The 15,166-nt window shown below is 38.7% G+C and overlaps 1 protein-coding gene across 5 annotated transcripts in view; it reads right to left on the reverse strand.

Annotated features, from left to right (window-relative positions):
* The window catches only part of SH3GL3 (SH3 domain containing GRB2 like 3, endophilin A3), a 320,477-nt gene that overhangs the window by 216,246 nt on the left and 89,065 nt on the right, over positions 1–15,166 (reverse strand). For all 5 annotated transcript variants that reach the window (XR_011424088.1, XM_070230150.1, XM_023649368.2 and 2 more), the window contains exon 4: positions 12,640–12,767. Coding sequence is in view for 4 of the 5 variants with exons in the window: in XM_070230150.1 (XP_070086251.1) it covers positions 12,640–12,767 (128 nt within the window). In the remaining variant the exon portion in view is untranslated. The remainder of the gene's footprint in view (positions 1–12,639; positions 12,768–15,166) is intronic.

The following is a 15,166-nucleotide window of genomic DNA, read 5'->3' on the forward strand; positions in this document are numbered from 1 at the left end:
TAACTATTCACCCACTGAAGGCATCTGGGCTGTTTCCATCTTTTGGATATTATGAGTAAAGCTGCTATAAACATTCATGCACAGTTTTTCATGTGAACTCAAGCCTTCATTTCTCTGGGATAAATGCCCAGGAGTACAACTGCTGCATTGTACGGTAGTTGTATGTTTATTTTTTTTAAGAAACTGCTTAACTGTTTTCCAGAGTGGCTATACTATTTTACATTCCCACCACCAACGTAGAAGTGATTGTTTCTCTGCATCCTTGCCAGCATTTTGTGTTGTCACTATTTTTTTTTTTAAGCTATTTTGATAGGTATGTAATGATATCCCATTGTGGGTTTAATTTGCATTTTCCTAATAGCTAGTGATATTAAGCATATTTTCATGCACTTATTTTCTATGTATCCTCTTTGGTGAAATATCTGTTCATATCTTTTGTTCATTTCTAACTGGGTGGTTTGTTTTTTAATTGTTGATTTTTAAGAGTTCTTAATATGGATACCAGGCCTTTGCAGATACATGGTTTGCAAATAGTTTCTCCCATTGATCAATGCGCTTATCCTTCTTCCAATATCACAGTATCGATTACTGCAGCTATATAATAAGTCTTGAGATCACGTAGACTGATTCCTCCTACTTTACTGTTTTGGTTTTCTTTGTCCCAAATAGTTTTAGCTATTTTAGGAATTGTGCCTTTCCATATAAATCTTAGAATAATTTTGTTTATATCTACAAAAAAAGTTGCGGGAATTTTGAGTGAAAACAGGTTAAACCTCTAAGTCAATTTGGGAGAACTTATGTCTTTACTACTCTAAGTCTTCCAATGCCTAAACACAGCCTCTCCACTTACTTAGATCTTTGATCTCTTTCATCAGCACGTTGCTGTGTTCATGTATATGTTCCGTTAGATTTACACCTAAACATTTAATCTTTTTGAGTGATTGTAAATGATTTTGTAAATGATTTTTAATTTTACTCTACGCATTCATTGCTATTAAAGAAATAAAACAGATTTTCGAATGTTTATTTTGCATCCTGTGACCTTGTCAAACTCATTTTTAGTTCTGGGAGTTATTTTGTAGATTCCTTGAGATTTTCTACATAGACAAAAATGTCATCTGCAAATAAGGTCAGTTTCATTTCTTCTTTTTGATCTGTACATATTTTATTTTATTTTCTTGTCTTATTGCACTACGTGGAATAAGAGTTTCCCCCTTTCCTGATCTTAGGGGGAAAGTTTTCAGTCTTTCAACTTTAAGTACAACACAAAATGTTAACTGTAAGTTTTTAGATATTCTTTATCAAATTGAGGACATTCCCCTCTATTCCTATTTTTCTGATCATTCCTTATCATGAATTGGTGCTGACTTTGTCAAATGCTTTCTCTGCATCAATTGATAGGATCCTATGATTTTTTTCTTCTTTAGTTTATTAACTGGCTGAATTACATTGATTGATTTTCAAATATTGAACCAGCCTTACATCCCTGAAATCAACCGTACTTGGTCATGGTGTATAATTCTTCTCATACATTTTTTAATACTATTTCATAGTATTTTGTTGACAATTTTTATATCTACTACACTCATGTGGGATATTGTCTGTAGTTTTGGGTTTTTTTATATAGTCTTTGTCTGTTTTTTGGTATCAGAGTAACACTAGATTCATAAAATGAATAGGGAAGTGTTCCTTCCTCTTTTATTTTCTGGAAGAGATTGTGTGGAATTGGTGTAAATCCTTTATTAAAAGCTTGGTAGAATTTGCCAGTGATACAGTCTGGGCCTGGAGATTGTTTAGGAGTAAAAAGACTTTTTTTATTATAAATTCAATTTCCATCATAGTTATGGAACTACTTACCTACTTCATACTAAGGATATCGTTGGACTTCATAGACCGAAGAAAGGTAGGTCCCAAGACAGCTGTGAGGCCTTCCTGGAAGTAACTCAATTTGCTCTACAGAACTTACAAAAGGCTCCAGAAGTGGCACATCAGACACTTGTGAAAGTGGCATCAACTGGTTGTAAGTCTGTTTAAGAAGCAGTAAGACTCCAAGATTTGGAGTCTCCTTCTTTACTTTGGCAAAATACTGTGTTATTGTCTAAAGAGAGTAAAACAGAAAGTCGCTGGACTGACAAATAACTGGGTACAATTAAGGGCATAGGTACCATATTAAAAACAGGGATTAAATAAAAATGCATGTATTTAATGCTGAGACCCCAGCTTTCTGTCCTAGAATATTGAAATCAGAAGGTCCCTGTCTGAGAAATCAGAGCAGCTCAAAATGAAATATCTACAGACACCATCAGGCACAGAGACCGATCAGCCACATCTCCCTACAATTAAGTGCAGACTCTTTTCCTTCAATATGAAAAAACAAATAAGGATCACCAGAAATCTTAGAAAAGGCTTTAATGTGAAATGCAGTGACAAAGACAAACAAACAAACAAAAACCAGAAAACAGTAATTTGGAAGGAACTGAGACTATACAAGAGGAAGAAAACTCCCCCTAAAAAAGTCTATTCATATCCTCAGAGACAAACAAACAAAAGATACCGTACCTGGGAATCAGGGACAGAATGCGATTTAAAAATACATTTAAGGAACAAAAAAAATCTCAGAAAAAAATAAAGAGAGAGGGAAAGAAAGACATATAAAATACCTAGTAAGAGAGTTGGAAAATAAGTTTAAGTAAATCTCTTAGAAAGTAGGGCAAATGGACAAAGAGAGGAAAATAGGAAGTCCAATATCTGAATAATAGGAGTTTCAGCAAAAGAGAATAGAGAAAAACGAAGAGAAGAAATCATCAAAGAAATAATTCAAGACCAAAAGGAATAAGTATTCATACTGAAAGGGTCTGCTCTGTGTCCAACAAATGGATGAAAACAGACCCAAACCGAGACAGAGCATTATGAGATTTTAGAACACTGGGAGCACCATGCTTCCAGAGAGGAGAAAAAAAGATTAGGAAGTCAGAATGCCTTCAGGTTTCTTAATACACCGCTTTTTATTAGAAGATGGTAGAGCAATGCCTTCAAGTTTTGAGGGAAAATAATTTCTATATAATTTCATACCTGGAAAGTCATCATTTAACTTTGAGGGTAAAATAAAGACATTCTCAGATATCCAGGAATGTATTCCATAAAAATGAGAAGGTAATTAAGAAACAGGAAGAGAGGTGATGAGGACGCAGATCTAACACAGGAGAGAGAGAAACGACAGACAGGAGGACAGAAAGATGAGATTCCAAGAGGCCCCTGAGTTCCCAGCTGGAGAGCAAGCGATTCAGCAGAAGGCCAGTAAGAATTCTCCAGAAGAGAAGTCTAAAAGAATATGAAGGAGAATGAAAATTAGAAAAGTGAGTGAAAATTAGAGTAATTTCTCTGAATTAGTGATAAACATGTAGGAAACTAAGAAAACAAGCCAGCAGAAGACAAGGCAACTGTTGACTTGAGAGAAAAGAAAAAAATACTCAGGAAAGGAAAAATAATTACAGTATATCACATGACTCAGCTATAGTGAATAGTATAAAGACATAGTCACAACAATTTAAACACTGAGTATCGGTCTAGAAAAAGTTACATGTAACCCTGGAATGAGGAACTGGAAGTGAGAGAGAGAGAGAGAATAGGTGTGTGTATGCACACGCATGCGCACATGCACACAGGGACCAAGAGGTGTGAAATATTGCTAAATCCTCATCTTCCAAAGTATGAATCTAATAGATAAGGCCTAGAACTGAGCAGTCAGGAAGTTGCAATACAGCATGTCATTTAGAAATTTAGAATAAACCTAAAGAGAATCAGAGCAAAGAGTTAATAGCAGCTGCCCCCGGGGAACGAGAAAATGGGAAGAAGGAGATAAAGAAACTGTTGTTTTCACCCCACGCTTCACTGAGCTATTTGGCTCTTTAAACTATATACATGTACCTGTACAGAAAACATAAATAAATAAAATAAAATCTTTTAAAAAATCTCACTGCAAAAAGTCCGTATTCCCCAACATAGTTTTCAATACTGTTCACAAAATTATCTCTCGTTACCTATCCCACAGACCCATACTATACTCAAGCAGGCTTTTCTTGAATCAACCCTGGAATTTATTAATTCATTTATCTATTTATTTATGGAACAAAATTTACTAAATTTCCACTAAATGTCAGTAATAACGGTGGACACAAGATAAAGAGATAAAAGACACCATCTACACCACTTAAAGTTTTGTTTGAATTGTGGAAATAGAAACACAAAAAAACACATTGAAATAGAACTCTGATAAAAGTATTCACAAGATTCTAAGGAAACACAGAAGCATTGCACCTGACCTTGTAAAGGAGAGGAACTGCCAACAAAAGCTTAAAGGAAGAAATGGGGATTCGAAGGAGTTTCAAGTTCAACTATGTATCAACCAGAAAAAGGAGAAAAGGATGCTTTGAGAAGAAGGAAGAGCATTGACAAAATATGTGAGGTGACAGGGAACACACATTCACTTATCTACTCTGTCAATTCTCATTGTTTGGATCCTAATCACACGCGAGATACTGTTAGATCTTGGAGTGGTGAAGACATTGTCCCTTTCCTAAAAGCAGTGCTATTTTGCCAACAATAGGAAACACAAAAGGGGAATATCATAGTTAGACAGAGGTGTCAAGATAGCTTCCTAAACGAGATGACCTTGAAGAATAAGAATTAGCCTGATATCACACTAATAAAAGACACAAAAGCATATATAGGATGTAGACGATTAAAACAATAGACACACAAAAAAGCCAGGTTTAAAGGGAAGGAAAGAATGCAAGGTAACAAATATGCCACAGCAGCATTTTAAAACTTCCTTAGAAGTCAACAGATCAGGAAAAAAAAACTCAAGTGGCAAGGATCTTGAAAATCACTCTCAAATACACAGGAAAAGAAAAAAAGAGATGCAAGTGATTAAAAAGGACATAGTAAAAGTGGCAGACAAACAGAAATAACTGGTGTTCATGGAGAAGAGACCAGAACAAAGGGGCAAGAACCAATGGTGAATGATATAATAGAAGAAAAGTTTTCCCACAATAAAAAGAGATCTAAATCTATACAACAAAAGTGGCCACCACATGCCAGGGAAAAATAAATAAAAAGAGACTGACAGCTAGACACCACCTTGTAAAACTCTTGACTTAAGGGAAAAATAAAGACTTCTATAGGTAGCCAGAACAAATAGGATATCTACAAAAGAAGGACAAAAATCAAGCTGGCCCGAGAGGTCTATGAGCAACACTGTATACCAAACTCTATGGAAAAAACTTCTGAGTCCTGAGAGGGTACAGCTGTGACTCAGGAATTTTATACCCAAATAAGCCATTCACTATTTACGTGTGAAGGCAAGAGAAAGACATTTTCAGATATGTAAGGACTCATAAAGTATAAGAGTCACAACTTTTTCCTGAAATTAAAAAATGCTATCAAGCCTTGCTGCGTGAAGTGTGGTCCACTGACAAGCAGCATTGACATCACCTGGGAATCTGTTAGAAATGAAAGCACCTGGGCCCCACTCCAGACTCACTGAATCAAAGTTTATATTTTAACAAGATCCCTAGGTGATTCATACGCACATTAAAATTCCAGAAGCACAGCTCAAAGCATGTCTCTGCCAACAAAGCGATGATTCAAAATGAAGAACTGACAAGACTGACAATGAGCACGAAGTAATGAATGCACACGTGCACAATTAAGTTTCAACAATGGCTTGAAATAGGAGTATGAAAGAAAAGATATAAAGGGGAAAAACCATGCCGATAAACTGAGTATAAAATCCCAAATTATAATAACAAAACCCAAGAAGTGGGAGAGAAAAAGAAAAGCATAAAATATTTATCAGCTTACATAGAGAGAAATCAAAAGAAACTATTTTATTATTGGCATTGTCTAAGAAATAGCAAAAGCTCAAATAGTGGTGGTTTATTAGAGTTAGATTGAGTCATAAAGCAATTATGAAAATAGGGTTTTCAAACACCTTAAATTCAATTACCAGTAAAATAAAAACAGGATATACATATATATAATTTCCAAATTGCCAGAAGTAAAATTTCAGAAAAGAAAACATGAAAGAAAGATTTTAAATAGAGATGGTAACGTGAGCACATATTCTGAACTCCTTCCACTTACAAATGCACAGTGAAATCACCAAAAAAGAACATTAATAAGTTAACATCTCTACATCGTGTCTGGAAATTCACAGAGGCTAGACATAAGCCAGAAACTTCAATATATGGTGCAAGCAAGACTGAATTAAAGGAGAGTATGCAAATATACTATTCACTGTACACAAAAAAGAAGGTTGCCTGTGAATGAAGTGGATGAGATCCACAAGAGAATGCATCAATACCACTAAATTAATGTGACAGGTGATGCAGCCAGAATTCCTGGCCATCAGTGGCAAAGGGATAGCTAGAATAAGACAAACACGTGGAGGCACAAAAGATCCCACTGGATGGGGGCGTCCCTGTGCAACATTCAATGCCTAGGTGGACTGGGGTATTCTGGAGGGTAAAGTGAAGCATGGGGACTTCAGAGACGATCTCCAAATAAAGGAAAGCCACAAAAATCATAGGAAAAGAAACATTTGCAGAAAGGCATTGTTCCTTCCCACACATGCCTTCGACTGCAGCTTCCTGTTCACTCTCCATACTGACACAAAGCTGCGATGGATCTAAAGCAGTGACTCTCACCCAGATGGAAGGAGGGCACTTCTCCCACGGAGTGCAGGAGCTCCCTTCAATTAATAAGGAGTAGGAGGACTTGCAGATAAACACACATACATATGTACACATGTATACATATATGCAGATTTTCTAAATTTGCTCTTATTTCTTAAATGCAAGATTAGACCATTGATTGTTTTCAGCCAGTTCTTTTCTAATAGATGCATGTGGGGCTATAAACTTCCCTATAAAGATGGATATGGTACTTCCTCCAAGTTTTGATATACTGTATTTTCATGAGCCCTCTTTATTCCTGATAATACTTCTTTCCTTAGTTTCTACCTTGTCTGATATTAGTACAGCTTCAACAATTTTCTTTTAATTAGTGTCACGTATTATGGTTTTTTTCAATGCTTTTATTCTCAGCCTTTCAGTGTCCTTATATTTAAGGGTTGTCTCTAGTAAGCAGCACCTAATTTTTGTTTTACAGGCCAACAACATTTATCTTTTAACTGGAATACTTAGCCCATTTACATTTAATGTAAAAGCTGATATACTGGGGGGTTCAAATCTACCATCTTAACAGTTGTTTTCTATTTGTCACACTCGCTCTATGTTCTTTTTTCTTTGCTTTCTTGAGTTCTTTGGAACCAATCAAATATTTTATCAATATTCTATTTTTCTCTATGATAGTTGGTTAATTATATAATTCTTTCATTATGCTTTTAATGGTAAGCCTAGAAGTTATAACATGCATCCTTGACTTTGAAGCATTGAATACAAATTTGTTATTTTTACAATCTTTTGGGCAATCCAAAGACATTAGAACACTTTAACTCCATTTACTCTCTTCTCAAATTTTATGTCATGGTTTCCCTGTTTTTTAAAATTCTACATATATTTAAACCCCACAAAAAATTACTATTGTTATTTTTGTGGTTTTTTTAATGCTTTTTTTTTGGTGAGGAAGATTGGCCCTGAGCTAACATCTGTTGCCAATCTTCCTCTTTTTTTTTTTTTTCTCACCAAAGCCCAAGTACATAGTTGTATATCCTAGCTCTAGATCATTCTAGTTCTATGTGGGATGCTGCCACAGCATGGCCTGACAAGCAGTGTGTAGGTCCATGCCTAGGATCCAAGCCGGCAGAGCACGTAAACTTAACCACTTGGTGACAGGGCCAGCTCCCAAAACATTACTATTATTGCTTTAAACAGTTAATATGCATTTATATTTATGTTCTCAATTGCTCTTCATTTCTTCCTGCATTTCCATCCTCTACATGGGATCATTTTCCTTCTACCTAAAGAACTCCCTTTGGCACTTCTTTTAGCACAAGCCAGAAGGTAAAGAATTCTCTCAATTTTTGTTTGTCTGAAAATATTTTTATTTCACCCTCACATTTGAAGGATACTTTTGCTAGGAAAAGAATTCTCTTGTAACAGTCATTTTCTTTCAAGATGTTCAACAGTTGATCTCATTATCTTCTAATGAGAAGTTAGCAGTCAACCTTAATTTTGCTCCTTTGAAGGGAATGTGTCTTATTTCCCTGGCTCCTTTTAAGATTTTTCTTCCATGTGTTTATGCATATTTATTCTGTTTAGGGTTTGCAGAGTTTCTTGAATTTGTGGCTTAATATCTTTATATCAACAACTTTGGAAAACTTTTGGTTACTATCTCTTCAAATAGTGCTTCTACCCTATTCTCTCTCTCTTTTCCTTTTAGGACTCCAATTACACGTTTTGGACCTCTTCACCTTGTTCCATACATTCCTTATTCTATTTTCCATATTTTCCCCCCTCCATAATTTTAGCCTGGATATTTCTACAAACATACACTCTCTTCCACTATTTCTAATCAGCTATTAAGGCCATCTATTTAGTGTATAATTTTAGACAGCAAATATTTCTCTTCTCAAGTTTCCATTTCATTCTATTTTATGGATTCCAGTTCTCTGGTGAAATCCTGTATTTTGTCTATTTTTGTGAACATATTTATTATGGGGATTTTGTTTTGTTGTGTGTTTCGTAACACACAGGTCTAATAATTATAGTAGCCATTTCTATCATCTGCTTTTTTCTCTTGGCCCCGTCTCACAATAAGACTGGTAATGTTTTATTGAATTATGAGCATGATCCATCAAAGCTTGCATAACCTCTAGTGGATGTCAACTTCCTCCAGGGTCTTTTTTTAAACACCATCTTTTTAAAAAAAACTTCCTGGAGGCAGTTGGAATTCCAACAGATTTTATTGTCGAATTAGGGTTGAGCTAACTCAAGACTCGGTTTCAGTCTTAGGAATACCTGGTCCATTGAAAGCTGATTCTCCCTCTCTCCTAGGGGACAGTCCTTCAGGGATGCTAACTGGTCACCGAGGTGTTTACCAGGGCTTTGAGCCCCCGATTTTGTGTCCCAGGACAATGAGACTGCCCATCAATCTGCTTCGCTTCTCAGCCTGTCAGCAGCTGCTTTCTGTTTGACTCCTCTGCCTCTTACTGCTTAAGAATTGGTGAAAGCCCAGATGAAAAACAGGGCTCTGATAAAGTCCCTTTGCTGCTCTCGTTCCCAATTTCCCATCGTTGGACTGTCAATATCTGTCATAGTTTTTAATTGGCCCAAAGTGAACTGAGACAAATAAGGGCAAACAGTGGATTTGTATAAAGCTAAATGAATTCAATTTAAAGGTAGGGCTTTTAATCTACGATCATGTCCTACTTTTTGATATTAAAATGAAAAGAATCTGAGGGTAATTCTTTTATTGAAAAGTCTGTGATGGTAGACCATTGTTGAGTTTTGTTTTTATTTTTGTCCTCATTTGACCAAATAAAAAATTGACAACCTGTGTCAGTTCCAAATACAGTTTCTTTTGAAGTTTACTAGTACTTGAAACTCAGAAGTCTGAGAACCAGATTCTGTACCTTGGCCTACAATCTCCCTTCTTCTTCAGCATCAGCCCATTCTGCCTTTTCCCTTTGTCCACTGTTCTCCAGGTGTCGAAGCGCCTTTTCATTTCCTACTCCAGCACCTTTACGTATGCTGCTCCCACTACCTGAGTTTTATGTGCCATAGCCCTCCCCTTTCACATAACTGACGTCCTCTCAGCAGTCAGGTCTCAGCACAGAGGACTTCCCCAGATAAGGGATCTCTCTCCCCTTGACACAATTTTTAATGATGTATAATTTGATCACATGCTTGTTTATTGTTTGTCCTCCTAGACCATAAGAACCATGAGGGCAGGCTCTGTGTCAATTTAATTCACAATTGTTAAACTCCTTACACACATGGAGGTATAACAAAGGTCTGGAGCTGGAGATGTAGATAGTGGAAGGATTTCTGAAGATTTCCTTAAGAAATCTAAGCTATGATCCCAACTCTTATTCTGCCCCACCAAGAAAGAGAAGGGATGAGGGCTCCAATGTGCTAACACCAAGTCAAGAGGAAGAAATCTTGGGGACACCACTTGAAGAGTTCAACGTGTGTCTCCTGAAGTTGGCTGGTGTCCAGTTCACACCTGAGAAATCTCAGGGCTGAGCGACAGCTGCAGTGACCTGTGTAGGCAGAGCAGGTGTGGCTGTATTAACTCCCCGAACGCCTCGTCAAGAGTTTGTTTAGCAAAGGTCACACGCAGGTTTCCGGTGAACCAGATGGGGGCCACATGCAAGAGAGCCAGAATGGGGTTGTCTTAGGAACCCACCAAGACGGCCACCGAGGAGTGAGGAGGCGTGACGGGGAGAAGCTGGGAGTATGCCTTGCTGTCCAAGAGCTGAGGAAAGCACAGCATTACCAAGACAAAGGATGGTGACTAGCATGGCTCAAGGGAAATGCAGGCAAGAGATCCCAAGGGATTGGAGAGAGAAGGGGAGCTAGTGTCTCAGAAACATCCATCGAAGCGCTCACAACAGAAGGAGCCAGCTCTGAACACCCAATCCAGAGAGCATCAGTCCCTGCTCACTACAGGCAAGGCAGAACTCTCCTCCCACTGTGCCTCCCCTCGGCCCCAAATCTCCCATCCGCAGTGGGTGCAGGAAAGACAAAAGTAGCTAATCAGCTGCCTTTCCTTACCCGAGGCCTTTTCACGAGCAGCTGACCCCAGTATGGAAAGAGGAGATGTAAATTCACTCACACACTGAGGAAGGTCACTTGGCAAAATTATATTCCAGGTAAAAATCACAGAAATCTTAAAAAGTAACAAAATAACCAATAAGTACGTAAGCATTTGGGTTGTATGACAATAGGATAAAAGTGGTCATTCATGTCCTTGATATATCCCCTCTAATTCGTTTTAACAAATACAAGTACATACTACTTAAAAAAAGACAAACACAAACCCACGCTTTTCCCACCCAAACCCTGCCATTAATTGCAAATCATTTAGACTCTTCAGATGTAGAGGCTACGGAGAAGTGCCAATGTCGCAGCTTCCCCACTCCAGCTTCCACCTGGAGACTCCCTCAACTGACTCACCAGCAGTGGGAAAGAACTTATCCCTCATGTAAGAAGCCCCTCCTGCACCCTTGCCCACCAGAGTGAGGCCCTCCTACTGCAGGCCTCACCCAGTGCAACACAACATTGTACCATCCTTCCACGCTGCCCAACCCAAACAGAGAACAGGGCCTTCACTCCCTGCCGGGGTGACAGCTGGGGGTGAGAACCACATTATCTTTGCAACATCAGTCCCTGGATGCGGTCCTGCACCCATTTACTCAGCGTTCAGTGCTCTGATCAGATCTCACCCTGGGGTAACGATACCAACAGTGTCTCCAGCCGCCTTCCCAGGCCCTCCTGGCCTGGACCAAGGGCCCGCCTTCTCAAAGGCCACGTTTACACTCTCTCAGCTGCCCTGCTCTGCCTTGCTCTGCTCTGTCCTAAGGAACTAGAGGACATGCTTGGTCACTGTTTAATGTGTCATAAAACAGAAACCTCTATGAAATCCAAACTTGGGCCAAAAAACGTTCCCTCTGTGTTTCTGTTCTATGTCTTGACGCCATTCCAGAAAGTCAATTCACTCTTTCAGCTGACAACACCCCAAATCTGAAAATGGCTGTCATAATCCTGGAGTCTTCTTTTGTCCAGGACCAGCATATCGCGTTCCATCAACCTGGGGCTCTGTCCTACCTGAGAGCAGAAGTGAAATCCTTGGCTAGCATTTAAACTGCCCTGTGAAGAATTACCTCAGACTGTCTCAAAATTGTCGTGATGAATGTGGGCTTATTTCAAGCTTGTGTTATTTTTTAAGAAGCTGATCTTGCATTTTAACAAATGGTATTTAATATAAACATATCTCAGGTATGAAAACAGAACTTGAATTACCTTTTTTTGTGTGTGTGAGGAAGATTGGCCCTGAGCTAACAACTATTGCCAATCTTCCTCTTTTTGCTTGGGGAAGATTGTTCCTAAGCTAACATCTGTGCCAGTCTTCCTCTATTTTGTATGCAGGACACCACCACAGCATGGCCTGACAAAGGGTGTGTAGGTCTGCACCCAAGATCTGAATCTGTGAATCCCGGGATGCCAAAGTGGCGCACGCAAACTTAACCACTAAGCCACCAGGCGGGCCCTTGCATTACCTTCTCAATCAATGGGTTGCTCAGAGAAAGTGAACAAGAAAGGAATGAAAATTACAACAACTCAAGGGCAGAACCCAGAAGACTTGCCCTCTTACCCCAAGTCTTGAGAACTTTGGGCCAGTGACCTAACATGCCAGGCCTTCCCTCACTCTGAGCCCAGGCCCCAGCTTCTATGAGCCGGGAGCCTCACCTGGATGGAGCGTGGCCCACGCTCATGAAAATGGGACCGTTTCTATTTAAATATGAGAACCTCAGGTTGACTAATATTTAGACACAGCAGATGTTACACCCCCATCACAGTACGTTCCAAGGCCAGGAGGCAAGCTGGGTCCCCTCCCCGCCCACCCAAAGGCACTGACATCTCACAAGAAAGAGCAGGTGCAGCCGCCACTCACCTCCCAGTCAGACATCTCCGCAGAGAGTATGACGCTCCGCCCCCGCACGTCCGGGAGCAGTCGCTCCAGTCTCCCCAGGCATCCCAATTGCCATCTTTCTCTTCCTCTGAACGAGTGTTTCTGGAGGTCTAGAACGTGAAAAAACACAATAAGTTATAGAAAACGTGGTAGAAATATCCCAAAGCTTCCCCAGTTTTTCCAGTGTCTTACTCTGGGACATAGGTTTATGTGGAAACTGGCGGCGTAGGAGTCGCTTTCCGTCTTTCGAAGGTTTTGTACAGATGGCTTCTAAGCTCAATTTTAAACCGGAAATTTTATCATTCTGAAATTTAAATCAATTGTCTAAATATCAACAATGTTTTGACGATGATGATTATGATGTTTTTTAACTTACATAGCAGAGGCCCAGCTTGCACCTAAAAAGTTCTCACCCCTGAAATTCTGACTTCCCTTCTGTCAGACCCATAGGTGCTACCTCCAAGGAAACCTTTTTTGCATGAGGATTTGGGGAGCCTTCTGAGAGAAGCTCCATTCCAAGAAAACGAAGCAAGTAAAGATTTAGGGGTCCAAGAAAATAGGGAAGGGTCAATTATGAATATAGTTTGGTTTAATTTGTCTTCTGAACTTGCCACCACTGACTCACGTCAGGATACTCCAGAGAAAAGAGAAGGGGGTAGATTTAAGTTAAAAATGTATAAATAGCTGTAGATTCAGACTTTTTAAAAATGATGTGTATTACTTAAATAAAGTTACAAAACTTTATTAAGGGGCCTAAAGTAGACTTGAATCAATGAAGAAACATATCATAGTCCTAATTGAGTAGACTCAACACTGTAAAATGCTATTCTCTCCAAATTAATCTATAAATTTATAGCAACTCCAATCAAAATCCCAAAGGGAACCTTTTTGGAACCTAAGGAAATGAGTCTAAAGTTCATCTGGTGGAGTAAATGTCTACACAAGCCAAGGAAAAAAATCTGTCAAAGAAGGGAAATGCGAGGGAAATTGCCTCAATTAAAAGAGTATAGAATTGGCATAGCGATAGCAGTCAGATCTATTAAAGTTTTAAAAAGAAGAGTCCAGAAACGACTCAAGTAGAAGGATGTAGTATAGGACCACAAGTCAATGTGATGAGTGATTAAAAGAAAAAGTCACAGATAACTTCTTCACAAAATACACCAAAATGAATTCCAGATATAGTAGAAATTTATATTAAAATACTAAAACCATAAAATACCAGAAAAATTATAGATTAATAGTCATATCGACTTGATACAGGAAAGACTGTCCTGGATATGTGAACAAAGATAGAAACTATAAAGGAAAAGACTGATAGATTTGGTTACGTTAAAATAAAAACACACTTGGCATTTGTGTCTCTTTGCCTATAGATAAAGATGTAGGTATATGAATATATACACAAAAATGTACATAGGAGCTGGGTGAAAACACACCGAGCTGCCTCTAAGAATGGAGGACGTGGGAGCAGGAGTGAGCGTTGTCGGGGAAAGACACAATGGGATGCCAATGGAATGCCCATCCCCATGAAAGATCTGAAGCAAATATGACAAAAAGTCAAGCTCAATGAAGCCAGTTGGTGCTGTGAATGGATGTTAGTTTTATCTGAACTTTTATGGCTTTTGAAACTTCTTTTTTAAAAAATATCTTTGGGGTGGAAGGCAATCCTTAGGGAACAGTATCAGCCTCCACCGTTTTTACTGCAGGTGAACAACGCGGCTGTGGATGGAGAGGCCGGCGCGGTTCATTAAAATGTTAGCGGGGCCGCCCTCTGGGTGGGGATACCACACAATTTTAACTTCTCTTGTTTTTGTTTCTCTGCATTTTGTAAAGTTTGTTTTTCAAGCCAAAACTTTCATGATTTCATTAAAAATAAGCAAGCAAGCAAACAAACAAAAACCACCTCCCGTGGACGCACAGAAAAGTCAAGTCAGACAGAACTTAATAGGTAGGTTCTAAGTGGGGAATGGCAGGGTTTATGAAGGAAACCCTGACATACTAATAAACGGCACCATGTGACTGAACTAGATATTGCACAGGTTTCCTTAAGCCCTTAGGCCAAGTTACCTCATGCAACCAAAAGAAATTAAATTAAGAGAGAGATCTGTAGAAAGGACCTTCAAAAGTGAAATGAAGAAATAATGACTGGAAGCAAGGAGGGGTTTTTCCAATAATTTTCACCCAGGTCTCACTGGCCAGTGGGTTTCATGGCTTCCTGCCAAGCTCCCTATTTATAGCCCAGTAAGCAACCCTCCTGGAGGCAATATTTCAGGAACAGTCAAGAGAAAGGAAAGGATAAATATCTGGCAACTGATCAAATCTGTCATCAAGAATAATGGCTAATTAAACCCATACTATTTACTGTTCTAATTAGACCACTGTTCAGTTCAATTTTCTACAGTAAACGTCACCAGATATAACTGTGTCCTGTCCATACCATAATATAAAATAAAGTTTTAATTCATAAAAAATACAATAAGCAGTTTAATACATTCATCTGGACTTCTAG

The sequence above is a fragment of the Equus caballus genome, chromosome 1, assembly GCF_041296265.1.
Source record: "Equus caballus isolate H_3958 breed thoroughbred chromosome 1, TB-T2T, whole genome shotgun sequence".
Lineage (NCBI taxonomy): Eukaryota > Metazoa > Chordata > Mammalia > Perissodactyla > Equidae > Equus > Equus caballus.